This window comes from Anomaloglossus baeobatrachus, chromosome 3, assembly GCF_048569485.1.
Source record: "Anomaloglossus baeobatrachus isolate aAnoBae1 chromosome 3, aAnoBae1.hap1, whole genome shotgun sequence".
NCBI classification, from domain to species: domain Eukaryota; kingdom Metazoa; phylum Chordata; class Amphibia; order Anura; family Aromobatidae; genus Anomaloglossus; species Anomaloglossus baeobatrachus.
In genome coordinates, this window is record NC_134355.1 from 299,725,920 (window position 1) to 299,742,791 (window position 16,872).

The window sequence follows — 16,872 nt, forward strand, 5'->3', positions numbered from 1 at the left end:
TAGTGGCATCCTATACGTGGCTATTGGACTTTGCTATAGTCCCACTAGTGCCAAGACATTTGCAGAGCGCATCTGCCTGCGTTGCACACTCCAACTAATTATAACTAAGCCATTATACTAGCAAACACTCAGTGTACCTAGTGGCATCCTATACGTGGCTATTGGACTTTGCTATAGTCCCACTAGTGCCAAGACATTTGCAGAGCGCATCTGCCTGCGTTGCACACTCCAACTAATTATAACTAAGCCATTATACTAGCACACACTCAGTGTACCTAGTGGCATCCTATACGTGGCTATTGGACTTTGCTATAGTCCCACTAGTGCCAAGACATTTGCAGAACACATCTGCCTGCGTTGCACACTCCAACTAATTATAACTAAGCCATTATACTAGCACACACTCAGTGTACCTAGTGGCATCCTATACGTGGCTATTGGACTTTGCTATAGTCCCACTAGTGCCAAGACATTTGCAGAGCGCATCTGCCTGCGTTGCACACTCCAACTAATTATAACTAAGCCATTATACTAGCAAACACTTAGTGTACCTAGTGGCATCCTATACGTGGCTATTGGACTTTGCTATAGTCCCACTAGTGCCAAGACATTTGCAGAGCGCATCTGCCTGCGTTGCACACTCCAACTAATTATAACTAAGCCATTATACTAGCAAACACTCAGTGTACCTAGTGGCATCCTATACGTGGCTATTGGACTTTGCTATAGTCCCACTAGTGCCAAGACATTTGCAGAGCGCATCTGCCTGCGTTGCACACTCCAACTAATTATAACTAAGCCATTATACTAGCACACACTCAGTGTACCTAGTGGCATCCTATACGTGGCTATTGGACTTTGCTATAGTCCCACTAGTGCCAAGACATTTGCAGAGCGCATCTGCCTGCGTTGCACACTCCAACTAATTATAACTAAGCCATTATACTAGCACACACTCAGTGTACCTAGTGGCATCCTATACGTGGCTATTGGACTTTGCTATAGTCCCACTAGTGCCAAGACATTTGCAGAGCGCATCTGCCTGCGTTGCACACTCCAACTAATTATAACTAAGCCATTATACTAGCAAACACTCAGTGTACCTAGTGGCATCCTATACGTGGCTATTGGACTTTGCTATAGTCCCACTAGTGCCAAGACATTTGCAGAGCGCATCTGCCTGCGTTGCACACTCCAACTAATTATAACTAAGCCATTATACTAGCAAACACTTAGTGTACCTAGTGGCATCCTATACGTGGCTATTGGACTTTGCTTTAGTCCCACTAGTGCCAAGACATTTGCAGAACGCATCTGCCTGCGTTGCACACTCCAACTAATTATAACTAAGCCATTATACTAGCACACACTTAGTGTACCTAGTGGCATCCTATACGTGGCTATTGGACTTTGCTATAGTCCCACTAGTGCCAAGACATTTGCAGAGCGCATCTGCCTGCGTTGCACACTACAACTAATTATAACTAAGCCATTATACTAGCAAACACTCAGTGTACCTAGTGGCATCCTATACGTGGCTATTGGACTTTGCTATAGTCCCACTAGTGCCAAGACATTTGCAGAGCGCATCTGCCTGCGTTGCACACTCCAACTAATTATAACTAAGCCATTATACTAGCAAACACTCAGTGTACCTAGTGGCATCCTATACGTGGCTATTGGACTTTGCTATAGTCCCACTAGTGCCAAGACATTTGCAGAGCGCATCTGCCTGCGTTGCACACTCCAACTAATTATAACTAAGCCATTATACTAGCAAACACTTAGTGTACCTAGTGGCATCCTATACGTGGCTATTGGACTTTGCTATAGTCCCACTAGTGCCAAGACATTTGCAGAGCGCATCTGCCTGCGTTGCACACTCCAACTAATTATAACTAAGCCATTATACTAGCAAACACTCAGTGTACCTAGTGGCATCCTATACGTGGCTATTGGACTTTGCTATAGTCCCACTAGTGCCAAGACATTTGCAGAGCGCATCTGCCTGCGTTGCACACTCCAACTAATTATAACTAAGCCATTATACTAGCACACACTCAGTGTACCTAGTGGCATCCTATACGTGGCTATTGGACTTTGCTATAGTCCCACTAGTGCCAAGACATTTGCAGAACACATCTGCCTGCGTTGCACACTCCAACTAATTATAACTAAGCCATTATACTAGCACACACTCAGTGTACCTAGTGGCATCCTATACGTGGCTATTGGACTTTGCTATAGTCCCACTAGTGCCAAGACATTTGCAGAGCGCATCTGCCTGCGTTGCACACTCCAACTAATTATAACTAAGCCATTATACTAGCAAACACTTAGTGTACCTAGTGGCATCCTATACGTGGCTATTGGACTTTGCTATAGTCCCACTAGTGCCAAGACATTTGCAGAGCGCATCTGCCTGCGTTGCACACTCCAACTAATTATAACTAAGCCATTATACTAGCAAACACTCAGTGTACCTAGTGGCATCCTATACGTGGCTATTGGACTTTGCTATAGTCCCACTAGTGCCAAGACATTTGCAGAGCGCATCTGCCTGCGTTGCACACTCCAACTAATTATAACTAAGCCATTATACTAGCACACACTCAGTGTACCTAGTGGCATCCTATACGTGGCTATTGGACTTTGCTATAGTCCCACTAGTGCCAAGACATTTGCAGAGCGCATCTGCCTGCGTTGCACACTCCAACTAATTATAACTAAGCCATTATACTAGCACACACTCAGTGTACCTAGTGGCATCCTATACGTGGCTATTGGACTTTGCTATAGTCCCACTAGTGCCAAGACATTTGCAGAGCGCATCTGCCTGCGTTGCACACTCCAACTAATTATAACTAAGCCATTATACTAGCAAACACTCAGTGTACCTAGTGGCATCCTATACGTGGCTATTGGACTTTGCTATAGTCCCACTAGTGCCAAGACATTTGCAGAGCGCATCTGCCTGCGTTGCACACTCCAACTAATTATAACTAAGCCATTATACTAGCAAACACTTAGTGTACCTAGTGGCATCCTATACGTGGCTATTGGACTTTGCTTTAGTCCCACTAGTGCCAAGACATTTGCAGAACGCATCTGCCTGCGTTGCACACTCCAACTAATTATAACTAAGCCATTATACTAGCACACACTCAGTGTACCTAGTGGCATCCTATACGTGGCTATTGGACTTTGCTATAGTCCCACTAGTGCCAAGACATTTGCAGAGCGCATCTGCCTGCGTTGCACACTCCAACTAATTATAACTAAGCCATTATACTAGCACACACTCAGTGTACCTAGTGGCATCCTATACGTGGCTATTGGACTTTGCTATAGTCCCACTAGTGCCAAGACATTTGCAGAGCGCATCTGCCTGCATTGCACACTCCAACTAATTATAACTAAGCCATTATACTAGCACACACTCAGTGTACCTAGTGGCATCCTATACGTGGCTATTGGACTTTGCTATAGTCCCACTAGTGCCAAGACATTTGCAGAGCGCATCTGCCTGCGTTGCACACTCCAACTAATTATAACTAAGCCATTATACTAGCAAACACTTAGTGTACCTAGTGGCATCCTATACGTGGCTATTGGACTTTGCTATAGTCCCACTAGTGCCAAGACATTTGCAGAGCGCATCTGCCTGCGTTGCACACTCCAACTAATTATAACTAAGCCATTATACTAGCAAACACTTAGTGTACCTAGTGGCATCCTATACGTGGCTATTGGACTTTGCTATAGTCCCACTAGTGCCAAGACATTTGCAGAGCGCATCTGCCTGCGTTGCACACTCCAACTAATTATAACTAAGTTACATTGTCAGGGATATTTATTCTTTATTATTCTGCTGTTAATAAAGCTAGACCACCACTGCAATCTTCACCACCTCTCAATTTTTACTACCACATTTTCAGTCCACAATCTTGTCGCAATCAACATGAGTGGCAAAATGACAGATGCTGGTGGAAAGGGGAAGAGGCGTGGTGGAAAAGGCAAAAAAGGTTTTGTCAGTGGGGAAGGTGGCAAAGCTCCATTATCATCTGCTGCAGATAGACCATCTACTAGCAAAAGTAAGATGTCTACTACTTATTGTGGACAATCCGATGTGCTCCCTTTTTTACGGACACGAACAAGAGGAACAAAGGTAGATGATGGGCAAAAAAGGAAAATGCTTGAATGGATCTCAAGTGGTCCAACAAGTGCCCTCTCAGCCACTTCAAGTACCGCATCCAAAAAACACCAGTCCTCTGAGTTGTCATCCCAATCACACTTGATTTCTCCCAGCTCTGAAGTCTCCATCAGCCCTGCACAGTATGGTGGAACTGAGATGGCTGAGTCTGCAGAGCTGTTCAGTCACACTATAGCCTGGGAATCAGAGGTCTGCTCCCAAGCTACAGTGAGTACAGAACAGGAAATGGTCTGCAGTGATGCCCAGAACCTTTGTGACTCTGATTCAGGCCGTGAGGACCAAGTTTCTGAGCATAATGTTGACCCTTTGTCACAAACTGTAACACCTGTGGTTATAGACAATGAGGAACATACTGATGAAGATGAGACGCAGATACCCGATTGGGATGACAACTTAAATATTCGGTCAGGGCAAGAAGAGGCTCGGTCTGAGGGGGAGGGGAGTGCAAACACAACAATTGATGATGACGTTCTAGATCCCACCTACTGTCAACCCCCAGTCAGGCATTCGAGGAGGTCAACAGAGGCGGTGGAGGAGGATGCAACCGACGACGAAGTTACCTTGCGCCTTCCTGGACAGAGTCGGAGCACTGGTAGCACGTCTACAACTGCATCCTCAGCCACCACTCTGCCTATGAGCATTATTCGGGGTGGATCAACAGGTCGCATGGCCTCTAAGCCTTGCCTAGCCTGGTCCTTTTTTCACATCGAAAAAGATCGCCCAACTCATGTGATATGTAACATTTGTCATGATTCTGTTAGTAGAGGTCAAAACCTCAGCAGTTTGACAACTTCTTCCATGAATCGTCACATGACTAAATATCATAAGTCCCGGTGGGAAGCTCACCGTGCTGCAATGCGGCCTAGCGGAGCGAACCATCCACCGCCCGCCCCTTCCAGTGCATCCGCGCACTCTTCATCTTCTAGGACTGTGGGGACAGCTGTCACACCTGTTTTTCCACGCAAAACTTCCACCACTGTAACCGCAACAGGCAGTTTGCTTGTAAGGTCGTCAGTTGGTTTGGAAGGGGAAACAAGTGAGTGTGTACAGCTCTCTCAGACATCGATAGCACCAACGTTGGATGAAGGCAACATCATGTCTCCGCCTGCACTTTCCTCACAAACCTGCATTTTTCCAGGGACACCCTACTCAACACCGTCTACACACAGCAGCCAGATCTCTGTCCCTCAGATGTGGTCAAATAAAAGGCCACTTCCTCCGACCCATGACAAAGCTAAGAGGTTGACTCTATCCCTCTGTAAGCTGTTGGCTACCGAAATGCTGCCTTTCCGCCTAGTGGACACACAGGATTTTAGAGACCTTATGTCTGTCGCTGTGCCCCAGTACCAGATGCCTAGTCGCCACTACTTCTCTAAGAAAGGTGTGCCCGCGCTACACCAGCATGTCGCACACAACATCACCGCTTCCTTGAGAAACTCTGTGTGTGAACGGGTGCATTTCACCACCGATACTTGGACCAGTAAGCATGGACAGGGACGTTACATGTCGCTGACTGGGCACTGGGTAACTATGGTGATAGATGGTGAAGGGTCTGCTGCACAAGTCTTGCCGTCCCCACGACTTGTGTGTCAATCCTCTGTCTGTCCAAGTTCCGCCACTGCTTCTGCATCCTCCACCTCATCTGGGTCCTCCACCTCCGCCCCAAGCCTGCCTGGTCAGGCCACCAGCGTTCTCACTGCGCAGAAGGAATCACGCACCCCTCATTACTATGCTGGCAGCAGAGCGCAACGGCATCAGGCGGTCTTTAGCTTGACATGTCTTGGTAATAAGAGTCACACAGCTGAGGAGTTGTGGTCAGCTCTGCGGTCCGAGTTTAATAAATGGTTGTCTCCACTCAACCTGCAGCCTGGTAAGGCCGTGTGCGACAATGCTGCAAACCTGGGTGCGGCCCTTCGCCTGGGCAAGGTGACACACGTACCTTGTATGGCTCACGTGTTGAACCTTGTCGTGCAGCAATTTTTAACACACTATCCCGGCCTAGATGGCCTTCTGAACAGGGCACGAAAACTGTCTGCTCACTTCCGCCGTTCAAGCGCCGCAGCTGAGCGACTTGCATCGCTCCAGAAGTCTTTCGGCCTGCCGGTTCATCGCCTGAAATGCGATGTGGCGACACGCTGGAATTCAACTCTCCACATGTTACAGCGACTGTGGCAGCACCGCAGAGCCCTGGTGCAATACGTCATGACGTATAGCCTGGGCCAACGAGATGCAGAGGTGGGGCAGATCACCCTGATGGAGTGGTCTCAGATCAAGGACCTATGCACCCTTCTGCACAGTTTCGACATGGCGACGAATATGTTTAGCGCTGACAATGCCATTATCAGCATGACGATTCCAGTCATTTACATGCTGGAGCACACGCTAAACACTATTCGGAGTCAGGGGGTGGGACAACATGAAGGGGAGGAACTACAGGAGGATTCATATGCGCAAGGGACAACAACATCACCAAGGTCCAGACGTTCATCATCACCAACGCAGCAGGCATGGGACCAAGGGGGACAGGGATCGACAAGGGCGCATAGTAGCAGGCGAAATGTTGAGCAAGGTGCAGGAGAACATGAAGAAATGGAGGACGAACTGTCCATGGACATGGAAGACTCAGCGGATGAGGGAGACCTTGGTCAAATTTCAGTTGAAAGAGGTTGGGGTCAGATGTCAGAGGAAGAAAGAACGGGTAGCACCTCTATGCCACAAACACAGCGTGGACTTGGTCCGCATGGCTGCGCAAGACACATGAGTGCCTTTTTGTTGCACTACCTCCAACATGACAGTCGTATTGTCAAAATTAGAAGTGATGATGACTACTGGATTGCCACACTATTAGATCCCCGGTACAAGTCCAAATTTTGTGACATAATTCCAGCCATAGAAAGGGACGCACGTATGCAGGAGTATCAGCAGAAGCTGTTACTAGATCTTAGCTCGGCTTTTCCACCAAACAACCGTGCAGGTGCAGGGAGTGAATCTCCCAGTTGTAACTTGACAAACATGGGACGGTCTCGTCATCTTCAACAGTCTACCCGTACCAGTAGGACCGTATCTGGTGCCGGTAACAGCAATTTTATGGAATCTTTTCATAATTTTTTTAGACCCTCTTTTGCAAGGCCACCAGAGACAACAAGTCTGACACATAGTCAACGGCTGGAGAGGATGATACAGGAGTATCTCCAAATGAACATCGATGCCATGACTGTGCAACTGGAGCCTTGCTCCTTTTGGGCTTCAAACCTAGAAAAATGGCCAGAGCTCGCAACTTACGCCTTGGAGATTTTGTCGTGTCCAGCTGCCAGCGTTGTCTCTGAATGTGTATTCAGTGCTGCTGGGTGTGTGCTGACAGATAAGCGCACGCGTCTGTCCAGTGACAATGTGGACAGACTGATGTTCATCAAAATGAACAAGTCATGGATCCAGAAGGAATTTACTACCCCTGTGTCATCCTGGGGAGAGTAAATGCTTGTTGATTTGGAATGTGCTTGATGCAAATCAAAACATCCTGTTTGCAACTAGGGCACAAGTGCTGCCACTGAATGGGTGGGTGTGTGGGGCCCAATTTTTGGAAAAAAAGGGAGACTCCGCTTGGAGTAACCCTTGCTTACATTGTTTTTAAAAGAAGCCAAGATGAACAGAGCTGGGATCAGGAAAGACTTTGCTACCTACCCTGGTGTCATCCTGGGGACGGTTAATTATGGCGTATTTTTGAATGTGCTTGATGCAAATCTAGCTGTGAAGTGTACAACTGGGGCACAACTGCTGCCACTGAATGGGTGGGTGTGTGGGGCCCAATTTTTGGAAAAAAAGGGAGACTCCGCTTGGAGTAACCCTTGCTTGCTGTGTTTTTAAAAGAAGCCAAGATGAACAGAGCTGGGATCAGGAAAGACTTTGCTACCTACCCCGGTGTCATCCTGGGGACGGATAAGAATGGCGTATTTTTGAATGTGCTTGATGCAAATGTAGCTGTGAAGTGTACAACTAGGGCACAACTGCTGCCACTGAAGGGGTGGGTGTGTGTGGGGCCCAATTTTTGGAAAAAAGGGAGACTCCGCTTGGAGTAACCCTTGCTTGATGTGTTTTTAAAAGAAGCCAAGATGAACAGAGCTGGGATCAGGAAAGACTTTGCTACCTACCCCGGTGTCATCCTGGGGACGGATAAGAATGACGTATTTTTGAATGTGCTTGATGCAAATCTAGCTGTGAAGTGTACAACTGGGGCACAACTGCTGCCACTGAATGGGTGGGTGTGTGGGGCCCAATTTTTGGAAAAAAAGGGAGACTCCGCTTGGAGTAACCCTTGCTTGATGTGTTTTTAAAAGAAGCCAAGATGAACAGAGCTGGGATCAGGAAAGACTTTGCTACCTACCCCGGTGTCATCCTGGGGACGGATAAGAATGGCGTATTTTTGAATGTGCTTGATGCAAATGTAGCTGTGAAGTGTACAACTAGGGCACAACTGCTGCCACTGAATGGGTGGGTGTGTGGGGCCCAATTTTTGGAAAAAAAGGGAGACTCCGCTTGGAGTAACCCTTGCTTGATGTGTTTTTAAAAGAAGCCAAGATGAACAGAGCTGGGATCAGGAAAGACTTTGCTACCTACCCCGGTGTCATCCTGGGGACGGATAAGAATGACGTATTTTTGAATGTGCTTGATGCAAATCTAGCTGTGAAGTGTACAACTGGGGCACAACTGCTGCCACTGAATGGGTGGGTGTGTGGGGCCCAATTTTTGGAAAAAAAGGGAGACTCCGCTTGGAGTAACCCTTGCTTGATGTGTTTTTAAAAGAAGCCAAGATGAACAGAGCTGGGATCAGGAAAGACTTTGCTACCTACCCCGGTGTCATCCTGGGGACGGATAAGAATGGCGTATTTTTGAATGTGCTTGATGCAAATGTAGCTGTGAAGTGTACAACTAGGGCACAACTGCTGCCACTGAAGGGGTGGGTGTGTGTGGGGCCCAATTTTTGGAAAAAAGGGAGACTCCGCTTGGAGTAACCCTTGCTTGATGTGTTTTTAAAAGAAGCCAAGATGAACAGAGCTGGGATCAGGAAAGACTTTGCTACCTACCCCGGTGTCATCCTGGGGACGGATAAGAATGGCGTATTTTTGAATGTGCTTGATGCAAATGTAGCTGTGAAGTGTACAACTAGGGCACAACTGCTGCCACTGAAGGGGTGGGTGTGTGTGGGGCCCAATTTTTGGAAAAAAGGGAGACTCCGCTTGGAGTAACCCTTGCTTACATTGTTTTTAAAAGAAGCCAAGATGAACAAGTCATGGGTCAGCAAAGACTTTGCTACCTACCCCGGTGTCATCCTGGGGATGGATAAGAATGGCGTATTTTTGAATGTGCTTGATGCAAATGTAGCTGTGAAGTGTACAACTAGGGCACAACTGCTGCCACTGAAGGGGTGGGTGTGTGTGGGGCCCAATTTTTGGAAAAAAGGGAGACTCCGCTTGGAGTAACCCTTGCTTGATGTGTTTTTAAAAGAAGCCAAGATGAACAGAGCTGGGATCAGGAAAGACTTTGCTACCTACCCCGGTGTCATCCTGGGGACGGATAAGAATGGCGTATTTTTGAATGTGCTTGATGCAAATGTAGCTGTGAAGTGTACAACTAGGGCACAACTGCTGCCACTGAAGGGGTGGGTGTGTGTGGGGCCCAATTTTTGGAAAAAAGGGAGACTCCGCTTGGAGTAACCCTTGCTTACATTGTTTTTAAAAGAAGCCAAGATGAACAAGTCATGGGTCAGCAAAGACTTTGCTACCTACCCCGGTGTCATCCTGGGGATGGATAAGAATGGCGTATTTTTGAATGTGCTTGATGCAAATGTAGCTGTGAAGTGTACAACTAGGGCACAACTGCTGCCACTGAAGGGGTGGGTGTGTGTGGGGCCCAATTTTTGGAAAAAAGGGAGACTCCGCTTGGAGTAACCCTTGCTTGATGTGTTTTTAAAAGAAGCCAAGATGAACAGAGCTGGGATCAGGAAAGACTTTGCTACCTACCCCGGTGTCATCCTGGGGACGGATAAGAATGACGTATTTTTTAATGTGCTTGATGCAAATCTAGCTGTGAAGTGTACAACTGGGGCACAACTGCTGCCACTGAATGGGTGGGTGTGTGGGGCCCAATTTTTGGAAAAAAAGGGAGACTCCGCTTGGAGTAACCCTTGCTTGATGTGTTTTTAAAAGAAGCCAAGATGAACAGAGCTGGGATCAGGAAAGACTTTGCTACCTACCCCGGTGTCATCCTGGGGACGGATAAGAATGGCGTATTTTTGAATGTGCTTGATGCAAATGTAGCTGTGAAGTGTACAATTAGGGCACAACTGCTGCCACTGAATGGGTGGGTGTGTGGGGCCCAATTTTTGGAAAAAAAGGGAGACTCCGCTTGGAGTAACCCTTGCTTGCTGTGTTTTTAAAAGAAGCCAAGATGAACAGAGCTGGGATCAGGAAAGACTTTGCTACCTACCCCGGTGTCATCCTGGGGACGGATAAGAATGACGTATTTTTGAATGTGCTTGATGCAAATCTAGCTGTGAAGTGTACAACTGGGGCACAACTGCTGCCACTGAATGGGTGGGTGTGTGGGGCCCAATTTTTGGAAAAAAAGGGAGACTCCGCTTGGAGTAACCCTTGCTTGCTGTGTTTTTAAAAGAAGCCAAGATGAACAGAGCTGGGATCAGGAAAGACTTTGCTACCTACCCCGGTGTCATCCTGGGGACGGATAAGAATGACGTATTTTTGAATGTGCTTGATGCAAATCTAGCTGTGAAGTGTACAACTAGGGCACAACTGCTGCCACTGAAGGGGTGGGTGTGTGTGGGGCCCAATTTTTGGAAAAAAGGGAGACTCCGCTTGGAGTAACCCTTGCTTACATTGTTTTTAAAAGAAGCCAAGATGAACAGAGCTGGGATCAGGAAAGACTTTGCTACCTACCCCGGTGTCATCCTGGGGACGGATAAGAATGGCGTATTTTTGAATGTGCTTGATGCAAATGTAGCTGTGAAGTGTACAACTAGGGCACAACTGCTACCACTGAAGGGGTGGGTGTGTGTGTGGCCCAATTTTTGGAAAAAAGGGAGACTCCGCTTGGAGTCACCTTGCGGTGTTTTACATGATTTTAGAAGGGCGTGCCATGCCTATATCTGTGTGTCCTCCTCTTTTTCCTTGTCCAGCTGTTTTGTTTTCGCATGAGTATATGTCCTTGTCACTTTCCAATGTGTTTGAGTTGTTTGTCACCTTTAGGACACCTTTGAGGGTGTTTTCTAGGTGTTTTTCTGTGTTTGTGATTGCCTGCCATTGTTTCCTATGCAGTTCGAGTTCGGTTCGTCGAACGTTCGACGAACCGAACTCGAACGGGAGGTCCGTTCGGCGAACCAACCTCGAGCCGAACCGCGACCGGTTCGCTCATCTCTAATTGTAACACGCATTTAATCAGACAAGTTCAAGTAGATCCTTGACTTTAAAATCGAATATTTTGAGTTATGTACACTACATTTTTGAACTTGCAACCGTGATCTTGAACACTGAGATTTGCTAGGATCTTTGTGAATCGTGGGTCATTATCATCTGCCTTGTGTGTTTTTGCCTTTCTCTAGATCAATACAGGTTGCACTTGACACCTTATCAACTGTAATTGTGCAGTATGTCTGACCTGGCAAATGTTTGCAAGCCATTGTAAGGTGTTTCATCCACAAAATTATTGTTAAAAAGATAAATACATGGTTGAGAATGGGAACTAGGATCACATGAGAACAAGAATAATACTTTCACGAAGAGTTTTCTACTTTGCACAATTGTTTTTTGTTAGAAGAGTCCTTGTAATTAGGGATGAGCGAATGTATTCGCCACTATTCGGTATCCGACGGATCACAGGCCATTCGCACCAGAGAGAGAGAGAGAATCTGCCTTTTCCCATCCATTTCAGCCTTTTCCTCAGTCACTACAGCTCACCGCTAGGTCCAACGTGAAATTATTCGGGTTTCCCATAGTCTTACATTGCGCGTTGAATATTTGCGAATAGTCGAATAGTGGCGACCTATTCGTCTGATATCCGTCGACGTGAATATTAGGATATTGGATCATCCCTACTTGTAATGTTTAAATGTTCTGAGCATTCATCTCAGAAATACCCTGAACATGGAACCTTCCTCCTTTTTTTATCTCTGAATTCACTAATAGGATATTAAAACAAATGAGCTTTCTGGTCCATGTAAATATAGTATACCAGCCAAAGAAGAGAGGATACAGAAATAACATCTTGCTCTTGTTCATTGATTTTCATACTGTTCTTTTCTTGACTTCAGGAATTTTGTTAGTGTGTTACTATTGCACATTTTTAGTTCATTCAATCCTGGAGTTAAGGCCGCTTTACACACTGCGATATCGGTCCCGATATCGCTAGTGTGGGTACCTTCCCCCATCTGTTGTGTGACACGGGCAAATCGCTGCCCATGCCGCACAACATCGCCCAGACCCGTCACACATACTTACCTGCCCGGCGACGTCGCTGTGACCGGCGAACCGCCTCCTTTCTAAGGGGGCGGTTCGTTCAGCGTCACCGCGACATCACAGCAGCCTCACTGAACCGCAGCCCAATAGAAGCGGAGGGGTGGAGATGAGCGAAACAAACATCCCGCCCACCTCCTTCCTTCCGCATAGCAGCCAGGAGGCAGGTAAGGACAGCTTCCTCGTTCCTGCGGCGTCACACACAACGATGTGTGCTGCCGCAGGAGCGACGAACTACATCGTTACTGCTGCAGTAACGATAATCGAGAATGGATGCCCATGTCACTGATGAGCGATTTTGCACGTTTCTGCAATGATGCAAAATCGCTCATCGGTGTCACACGCAGCAACATCGCTAATGCGGCCGGATGTGCGTCACAAATTCCGTGACCCCAACGACTCCGCATTAGCGATGTTGCAGCATGTAAAGCCCCCTTTAAGAAAGTTAACTGTTATACAGTTAGGTCCAGAAATATTTGGACAGTGACACAATTTTCGCGAGTTGGGCTCTGCATGCCACCACATTGGATTTGAAATGAAATCTCTACAACAGAATTCAAGTGCAGATTGTAACGTTTAATTTGAAGGTTTGAACAAAAATATCTGATAGAAATTGTAGGAATTGTACACAATTCTTTACAAACACTCCATATTTTAGGAGGTCAAAAGTAATTGGACAAATAAACCAAACCCAAACAAAATATTTTTATTTTCAATATTTTGTTGCGAATCCTTTGGAGGCAATCACTGCCTTAAGTCTGGAACCCATGGACATCACCAAACGCTGGGTTTCCTCCTTCTTAATGCTTTGCCAGGCCTTTACAGCCGCAGCCTTCAGGTCTTGCTTGTTTGTGGGTCTTTCCGTCTTAAGTCTGGATTTGAGCAAGTGAAATGCATGCTCAATTGGGTTAAGATCTGGTGATTGACTTGGCCATTGCAGAATGTTCCACTTTTTTGCACTCATGAACTCCTGGGTAGCTTTGGCTGTATGCTTGGGGTCATTGTCCATCTGTACTATGAAGCGCCGTCCGATCAACTTTGCGGCATTTGGCTGAATCTGGGCTGAAAGTATATCCCGGTACACTTCAGAATTCATCCGGCTACTCTTGTCTGCTGTTATGTCATCAATAAACACAAGTGACCCAGTGCCATTGAAAGCCATGCATGCCCATGCCATCACGTTGCCTCCACCATGTTTTACAGAGGATGTGGTGTGCCTTGGATCATGTGCAGTTCCCTTTCTTCTCCAAACTTTTTTCTTCCCATCATTCTGGTACAGGTTGATCTTTGTCTCATCTGTCCATAGAATACTTTTCCAGAACTGAGCTGGCTTCATGAGGTGTTTTTCAGCAAATTTAACTCTGGTCTGTGTATTTTTGGAATTGATGAATGGTTTGCATCTAGATGTGAACCCTTTGTATTTACTTTCATGGAGTCTTCTCTTTACTGTTGACTTAGAGACAGATACACCTACTTCACTGAGAGTGTTCTGGACTTCAGTTGATGTTGTGAACGGGTTCTTCTTCACCAAAGAAAGTATGCGGCGATCATCCACCACTGTTGTCATCCGTGGACGCCCAGGCCTTTTTGAGTTCCCAAGCTCACCAGTCAATTCCTTTTTTCTCAGAATGTACCCGACTGTTGATTTTGCAACTCCAAGCATGTCTGCTATCTCTCTGATGGATTTTTTCTTTTTTTTCAGCCTCAGGATGTTCTGCTTTACCTCAATTGAGAGTTCCTTAGACCGCATGTTGTCTGGTCACAGCAACAGCTTCCAAATGCAAAACCACACACCTGTAATCAACCCCAGACCTTTTAACTACTTCATTGATTACAGGTTAACGAGGGAGACGCCTTCAGAGTTAATTGCAGCCCTTAGAGTCCCTTGTCCAATTACTTTTGGTCCCTTTAAAAAGAGGAGGCTATGCATTACAGAGCTATGATTCCTAAACCCTTTCTCCGATTTGGATGTGAAAACTCTCATATTGCAGCTGGGAGTGTGCACTTTCAGCCCATATTATATATATAATTGTATTTCTGAACATGTTTTTGTAAACAGCTAAAATAACAAAACTTGTGTCACTGTCCAAATATTTCTGGACCTAACTGTATATTTTGTTAAGTAAGCTCAATGCCAGGGTAAAGTCTATGGTCTTGAATTCTCTTAGCGGTACATTTGTATATACTCGTAAAGTACTATCAAAGTATAATAGGATTTTCTATAAAAGTAATTCTTTACGGTATGATTCTTTCAGAACTTAAAGAAATCATCCCTGAAAGTGAAGGTAAGTTTTCAAAGCACATTTACCATAGTATGAATTTTCTTTTACTCTAATAACCTGTGTGCTACAGTCAACTGGTAGTTAATTCTCTAAAACAGCTGATTTTTAACAAAATGATTATACTCAACGCAGTGCCCTGCTGCATTTTATCATCCTGACACTTAGCCTTAATAATCTGAAAAGCTGCTATTCTTTTATCATGGTACTGCTCAACCTAAAGATCCAGCTTTAACTGTCATTAATCCTGCATATTCTAGGATGATTAATGCAAGATTTACTTTATGTCTTATAGAAAATTAGTATAAAAATCTATTAAGCTAATCAGTAAAAATTCATTATCCACTATATAAAGACTACCCTTATTATATGTCTCCATGTGGATTATATAATAAGTGGCTATTAAACTAGTATATTTAATGAAAATGTGGCTTCAATAATGTTGTGATTAACAGCTTAATTTAACTCTGCTTCATTTGTTAAAATTGTGTTAACCATAAAGCAGCCTGCAGTATATGTTTTATTTCTATATGTTGCACAGTCTAGAGGAAATTCCTATGAATAAGACTAGATATCAGTGAATGAATTCTAGTGGAATTGAATTCTACACCAATAATTATTATTTATATTTTTTTTTTTTTAAAGTACATTTAGCAAAATAAGGGTTTTTTGTATTTGTCCTCCACGCAAAATGGCAACAATTTTTCTTAACCATAAAAGTACATCAAAATGTTAGAAAATAACAAGAAATCTTATAGTCACCTCCCCTGCCCCTCCATTACTCATCGGAACCCATCCGGTCCTCATTGACTTTCAAATTCGCATTTGCTGTGCTTATATTCTCCTGGCTTTGCTCTCTAGGCCGAGGCTTCTAATTTCCAACTTCCAAGTTTTTGTCACAGCAAATGCCATGATATTTCTAGGCACTTTTGCAGAACCCTCCCAGGCCTAGCAAACCCGCTGCCCTCAGCCTAGAGACCAAGTTCTCTGGGATCTCAGCACTGCCAATCCGAAAATACATTGAGGATCAAACAAATAGCCGTGCAGCAACAGGGCCAGAGAGCTGAGCATGAAGATTTTTTATTATTATAAGGGAGATTAAATTTACGGACAGTAACTTCTCTGCAAATCAAATTTCTTGAAAAAAGCTGTGAAAACATGCAAATTCAAATTTTGCTTTATCTCTTCTTCTCCTAGATAAGACCCAACTCGTGTTCTATGTCATTAAATCCTGTCTATACCTAAATGTTGGGGGTGCTATCACCTATTGGGGTCATGTTATCAATCCTGTTTAGTCCTATTTCATTTAAAAAATGGCACAAAACACATCTCATAACTAACAGGAAAATTTGAATATGACTTATTAAAATACTTTATTTCTATTACCTGTATTGATGGTCCGATTTCAACAACATCTTCTGGTCTCTTTGTTCTCCAATATTAGCTATGATGCTTTAACTCATAGAGCTTCCTCCTCGTGTTTTAGTGACATGATAAATGGTCTGCCCACTTCAGCCTATTAGCTAAACTATTCACCTTCTGTTTTACAATGTTCATCACAACCTTTACATACAAGGACAGAGTACTAGTTTCAGAACATCGAAGCTTACATAGGAGAAACAGACATTGGGAGAAAAGGGGGACTTACTATGCTGTTATCAGAATTATATTGCATTTTATAAATTCCCATTTGCAAACAATGAAGAACATGTTCATCATTGTCCAATACCCTTTGAGCCCTTTAGACCATACCATTCTATCCATCTTACAAAATGGTAAAATAATTCAATAAATTGTTGCTCTTCAACACCTGACATCAATTTATCATGTCAGATAATACCAGTTCGCTGTAAGATGC

The 16,872-nt window shown here is 45.0% G+C and overlaps 1 protein-coding gene across 50 annotated transcripts in view; it reads left to right on the forward strand.

Moving 5' to 3' along the window:
• Positions 1 to 16,872, forward strand: part of TRDN (triadin) — a 1,152,170-nt gene that overhangs the window by 1,090,266 nt on the left and 45,032 nt on the right. For all 50 annotated transcript variants that reach the window (XM_075339946.1, XM_075339974.1, XM_075339964.1 and 47 more), the window contains one exon: positions 14,991 to 15,020. In XM_075339946.1, coding sequence (XP_075196061.1) covers positions 14,991 to 15,020 — 30 coding nt within the window. The remainder of the gene's footprint in view (positions 1 to 14,990; positions 15,021 to 16,872) is intronic.